General features: G+C 41.4%; 1 protein-coding gene across 1 annotated transcript; it reads left to right on the forward strand.

Annotated features, from left to right (window-relative positions):
- Positions 1-547: 547 nt before the first annotated feature.
- LOC132346402 (large ribosomal subunit protein eL39) lies at positions 548-1199 on the forward strand. The gene has a single exon (XM_059890900.1). The coding sequence runs from the start codon at positions 598-600 to the stop codon at positions 751-753; it is 156 nt and encodes a 51-aa protein (XP_059746883.1). The 5' UTR covers positions 548-597; the 3' UTR covers positions 754-1199.
- The last annotated feature ends 5302 nt before the right edge of the window (positions 1200-6501 follow it).

Consider the following 6501-nt stretch of genomic DNA (forward strand, 5'->3'; position numbering starts at 1 on the left):
ACTCACAACACTTCTGACACCAAATGCTGGGGAGGGGGGTCCCACACCAAGGACAATAATTCTCTGTGACACCAGTTTTCAGACTCCATTATGTTCTGTTCTCTTTTGTTTTTCCTTGTGCCAGCATCAACCTGTCTCATTACTTCACAGTAGGCATTGATTTCTCATAGTGTTAAGTCTTTCAACAGTGATATTTTACTTCAAGACTGTTGAAATATTTTACTTCAAGACTATTGCTGGCTGTTCTAGGTTCTTTGTATTTTCACCAAAAATTTTGCTTGGATTGCATCTGTCAATCAATTTAGGGAGAATTGACATCTTGTTTTTTTAACTGAGGTATAGTTGACTTACAATATATAAGTTTCAGGTGTACAACATAGTAATTCACAGTTTTTCAAGATTATACTCTACTTATGGTTATTATAAAGTATTGGCTATATTCCCTGTGCTGTACAATATATTCTTGTAGCTTATTTTTTTTGCTTTTGCTTTGTTTTTTTTTTTAACTTTTGTTTTGCTTATTTATTTTTTAACATCTTACTTATGACTCTTTTCTCTTCTCCGCCATCCTATGTGCGGTTGAGTTCTCTCCTCACCATGTCTTCTCACAAGACTTTCAGGATCAAGCGATTCCTGGCCAAGAAACAAAAGCAGAATCGTCCCATTCCTCAATGGATTCGAATGAAAACTGGCAATAAAATCAGGTACAACTCCAAGAGAAGACATTGGAGAAGAACCAAGCTGGGTCTATAAGAAGCAAGCTGGGTCTATAAGAAGCAAGCTGGGTCTATAAGAAGTGGTCTTAACATGTGTGGCACACATGTTAAGACCACTTTTTTAAGCAGCCAAATCACAATGAGAACATCACTACTGTAATGCTTGGCTCCTGATGTTATTTCCTCACTATCGGTCTGAGACCCAGTAATAAATATGAAACATTGGAAAAAAAAAACAAACATCTTACTTATGTTAAGATTTCTAGGTCATGAACCTGGTACTGTATATCTCTGTTTATTTACGTCTTCTGTAGTTGTCTTGTACATCTTTCATCACACTTATTTCTAGGTATTTGGTGCTTTTTGATACTCTTACAAATAATATTTTAAAAATTTTATTACCTGTTTCTTTTAATAAGATATGTTATTTTCCCAAAAACATCAAATTGAAATTTTATAAAAGAAAATATATTCCTAACCCTGTCACCTAGAAAATCTTCATTTCTTAAGCGTTTGAGTCCTTTTGTTTTAATGTTTTTAATTATTGAAAATATGATATAATATAGAAAATCTGTGAATGAGAGAGAAAAATCCTAAAGACCTTTCAGTTTTACATATTACTTTTCCATCATTCTCTCTTAGTTTCTGCACTTTAAAATATTATCGTAGTGATAGAATACACACCATTTTGTAATGTTAAAATATAAACTGAGGCATTAAAAAAAATATGTTTATTTGAGAAAAAAATCTATTCAAATAGGGCACTACCAAGCCAGAAGTGAGTAAGAGCTCTCACTCCACTGACAGGCACTAGGGAAAAGACTTTTATAGAGAAATTGTTCCTGCTGTTCAGTTGCTAAGTAGTGTCTGACTCTTTTGCGACCCTATGAACTACAGCCTGCCAGGTTTCTCTGTCAATGGGATTTCCCAGGCAAGAATACTGGAGTGGGTTGCCATTTCCTTCTCCAAGGGATCTTCCTGATGCAAGGATCCAACCCACATCTCCTGTGTTGCAGGTGGATTCTTTGCCACTGAGCCACCAGGGAAGCCCTTATAGAGAAAAAATGGAAGTGAAACAAGGAAAGCATCTGATTGGCTATAGCATAAGGTTATAGTATTTGGAAAGCCTGGTCAGCCATTTGTGATTGGTTGTCTTTAGGTTTAGATTTCTTAACCTTGAGGCGTTTATAGGTTTTTTGGTTTGCTTATGTAGGCAGCAAAAGTATTAGAATCACCTCAGTGTAATGTATTTAACAATAATTAAAAATGAATGTTTTGGCAAACATTTTCCATATTTCTATAGAATTTATGAATACATTTAAAATAGCTACATAGAGTTCCAGCCTGTTAATCCACCATAACTTACTTCATACCCCCCTATTGTTTTCCTGCTCAGTGAAAATGGCTAGTAACTATTTCAAATAAAGAAGAAAGACAATGGGAAAATATAGACAACTAGAAAGGGAAAATAGACACACAGAAATAGAAAGAAACTTGCAGAAAGAGATATAGAAAGCAGAGGGGGTTTTTGTTGGAGTCATATCTCCACCTTGTGGTACTTTAGGATATTTAAATCAAAGAACACAGTGGCCCTTTCTGTGTGTGTGGAGGGGACGTTTCTCTCACCCCTGAAACATCAAGCGACTGTATATCCTTGAACACTAAAGAGTTTTAAATGGAATAAACCAAATGTGGAAAAGTTGAGTTAAAATGATGGATCTAGTTTGAAGGACATGGGCTTGAGAAACAGGTTCAGATACACCACTATATTCACAGCTCGATCTCAAGTGATGGGTATCAATGACTTCTTTAAGTCATTGATGAAGCCACAACTGTGTAGCCTAGGAAGTTGTTACCTTCGTGTGAAAATGATTCTGAAGATTTAAAAGGAAAAGTGAAGAAAAAAAAAGGCTGGTTAAAGCCTTACCATTCAAAGTGTGGTAGGTAGAGCAGCTGCATGGCTATCACCTAAGAGTGTGTTGCTGCTGCTGCTGCTGCTAAGTCGATTCAGTCGTGTCCGACTCTGTGCGACCCCATAGACAGCAGCCCACCAGGCTCCCCCGTCCCTGGGATTCTCCAGGCAAGAACACTGGAGTGGGTTGCCATTTCCTTCTCCAATTCATGAAAGTGAAAAGTGAAAGTGAAGTCGCTCAGTTGTGTCCGACTCTTAGTGACCCCATGATCTATAGCCTACCAGGCTCCTCCATCCATGGGGTTTTTCTAGGCAAGAGTACTGGAGTGGGGTGCCATCGGCTTCTCCGAAGAGCGTGTTGGAAGTGCAGATTCTTGGGTCTCACGGTAGATCTGTGTGTGTGTGTGTGTGTGTGTGTGTGTGCGCGCGCACCTGCGTGTGCCCAGTTGTCTGACTCTTTTGCAACCCCGCCCGCCAGGCTTCTCTGTCCATGGAATTCTCTAGGCAAGAATACTAGAGTGGGTTGCCTTTTCCTCCTACAGGGGATCTTCCCAACCTAGGGACTAAACCCCATCTCCTGCATCTCCTTATTGGCCAGCTGCTTCTTTACCACTGCACCACCTGGAAAGCCTCTCCCACCCCTGCCCATAGGTCTACAGACTCAGAATCCGAGCTCAACAAGATTCTTAGGTGATCTGCTTACACATTAAAGTTTGAGAAGCACTGAAAGATCTAACTCCTCATACTTGATTCTCTTATCTTGACTGCATATTCTTTGCAGCCAAAGATGGAGAAGCTCTATACAGACAACAAAAACAAGACCAGGAGCTGACTGTGGCTCAGATCATGAACTCCTTATTGCCAAATTCAGACTTAAATTGAAGAAAGTAGGGAAAACCACTAGGCCATTCAGGTATGACCTAAATCAAATCCCTTATGATTGTACAGTGGAAGTGAGAAATAGATTTAAGGGCCTAGATCTGATAGATAGAGTGCCTGATGAACTATGGAATGAGGTTCGTGTCATTGTACAGGAGACAGGGATCAAGACCATCCCCATGGAAAAGAAATGCAAAAAAGCAAAATGGCTGTCTGGGGAGGGCTTACAAATGGCTGTGAAAAGAAGAGAAGTGAAAAGCAAAGGAGAAAAGGAAAGATATAAGCATCTGAATGCAGAGTTCCAAAGAACAGCAAGGAGAGATAAGAAAGCCTTCCTCAACGATCAATGCAAAGAAATAGAGGAAACCAACAGAATGGGAAAGACTAGAGATCTCTTCAAGAAAATTAGAGATACCAAAGGAACATTTCATGCAAAGATGGGCTCGATAAAGGACAGAAATGGTATGGACCTAACAGAAGCATAAGATATCAAGAAGAGGTGGCAAGAATACACAGAACTGTACAAAAAAGATCTTCATGACCCAGATAATCACGATTGTGTGATCACTCACCTAGAGCCAGACATCCTGGAATGTGAAGTCAAGTGGGCCTTAGAAAGCATCACTACGAACAAAGCTAGTGGAGCTGATGGAATTCCAGTTGAGCTATTTCAAATCCTGAAAGATGATGCTGTGAAAGTGCTGCACTCAATATGCCATCAAATTTGGAAAACTCAGCAGCGGCCACAGGACTGGAAAAGGTCAGTTTTCATGCTGATCCCAAAGAAAGGCAATGCCAAAGAATGCTCAAACTACCGCACAATTGCACTCATCTCACATGCTAGTAAAGTAATGCTCAAAATTCTCTAAGCCAGGCTTCAGCAATATGTGAACCGTGAACTTTCTGATGTTCAAGCTGGTTTTAGAAAGGGCAGAGGAACCATAGATCAAATTGCCAACATCCGCTGTATCATGGAAAAAGCAAGAGAGTTCCAGAAAAACATCTATTTCTGCTTTCTTGACTATGCCAAAGCCTTTGACTGTGTGGATCACAATAAACTGTGGGAAATTCTGAAAGAGATGGGAATACCAGACCACCTGACCTGCCTCTTGAGAAATCTGTATGCAGGTCAGGAAGCAACAGTTAGAACTGGACATGGAACAACAGACTGGTTCCGAATAGGAAAAGGAGTACGTCAAGGCTGTATATTGTCACCCTGCTTATTTGACTTATATGCAGAGTACATCATGAGAAACGCTGGACTGGAAGAAACACAAGCTGGAATCAAGATTGCCAGGAGAAATATCAATAACCTCAGATATGCAGATGACACTACCCTTATGGCAGAAAGTGAAGAGGAACTAAAAAGCCTCTTGATGAAAGTGAAAGAGGAGAGTGAAAAAGTTGGCTTAAAGCTCAACATTCAGAAAACAAAGATCATGGCATCGGTCCCACCACTTCATGGGAAATAGATGGGGAAACAGTGGAAACAGTGGCAGACTTTATTTTTTGGGGCTCCAAAAACACTGCAGATGGTGACTGCAGCCATGAAATTAAAAGACATTTACTCCTTGGAAGGAAAATTATTACCAACCTAGATAGCATATTGAAAAGCAGAGACATTTCTTTGCCAACAAAGGTCCGTCTAGTCAAGGCTATAGTTTTTCCTGTGGTCATGTATGGATGTGACAGTTGGACTGTGAAGAAGGCTGAGTGCCGAAGAATTGATGCTTTTGAACTTTGGTGTTGGAGAAGACTCTTGAGAGTCCCTTGGACTGCAAGGAGATCCAACCAGTCCATTCTGAAGGAGATCAGCCCTGGGATTTCTTTGGAAGGAGTGATTCTAAAGCTGAAACTCCAGTACTTTGGCCACCTCATGCAAAGAGTTGACTCATTGGAAAAGACTCTGATGCTGGGAGGGATTGGGGGCAGGAGGAGAAGGGGACGACAGAGGATGAGATGGCTGGATGGCATCACTGACTCGATGGACGTGAGTCTGAGTGAACTCCGGGAGTTGGTGATGGACAGGGAGGCCTGGCGTGCTGTGATTCATGGGGTCGCAAAGAATCGGACACGACTGAATGACTGAACTGAACTGATTAGAACCACCTGGGGAGCTTTCAAAACTATTGTCTGGGGCCATCTCTGATAACTAATGAGTGGTGGGGGAGAGAGCATAGGGAATTGAGTATTTCTTAAAAAGGTCTCTGCTGCTGCTGCTAAGTCGCTTCAGTCGTGTCTGACTCTGTGCGACCCCATAGATGGCAGCCCACCAGGCACCCCCGTCCCTGGGATTCTCCAGGCAAGAGTACTGGAGTGGGGTGCCATTGCCTTCTCCGAAAAAGGTCCCTAGGTTCTTTTTATCAGCTGCAAGGGTCAAAAACTGCTGGCAGAAATCTTTTCCTCTGCCATTTTAAGTTTAAGTGAAGGGGGTGGGGACGGGGGGGTGGGGTGGGGTGGGGCGGGGTGGGGGGGCGGGGGAGGGCTTGCAAATTAACTGACAAGAGATTAACAGGAAGAAAGCAAGTTACTCAGTAAGAGTAACTCACTGAATAGCCAGAGTAAAGCTATATACACCAACTTAACAAAAGGAGAAGTGGAGAGGACTTCATACTTCAAAGTATGGAAAATTCTGTTTGGCTTTTTGACGCCAATAGGCAGCCGGTTCCCTCTTTGGTGTTAAAGGTCAGTCATTTCCCAATCAGGAAAATCCCTCAGTGGAGTGAGGGGTGGGAGTCAATGGCAATTGTGTTTTCAGGAGGCTCCGCTTAAGTTTTTTTTTTTTTTTAATGTTCTTTTTATGGCTTGTATCAGATATTATTAAAATAATTTTCATACAACTTAGGTGGGCTCTTCATCTTTTTTTTAAAAAACCACACAATCCCTCTTTTAAATTTTCTTTGTATTTGGCTGCTCTGGGTCTTCTTGCTGCTCTTGTGGCAAGCGGGAGCCACTCTGTAGTTGCGGTACGCAGGCTTCACACTGCAGTGGCTT

Source organism: Bos taurus, chromosome 10 (assembly GCF_002263795.3).
Source record: "Bos taurus isolate L1 Dominette 01449 registration number 42190680 breed Hereford chromosome 10, ARS-UCD2.0, whole genome shotgun sequence".
Lineage (NCBI taxonomy): Eukaryota > Metazoa > Chordata > Mammalia > Artiodactyla > Bovidae > Bos > Bos taurus.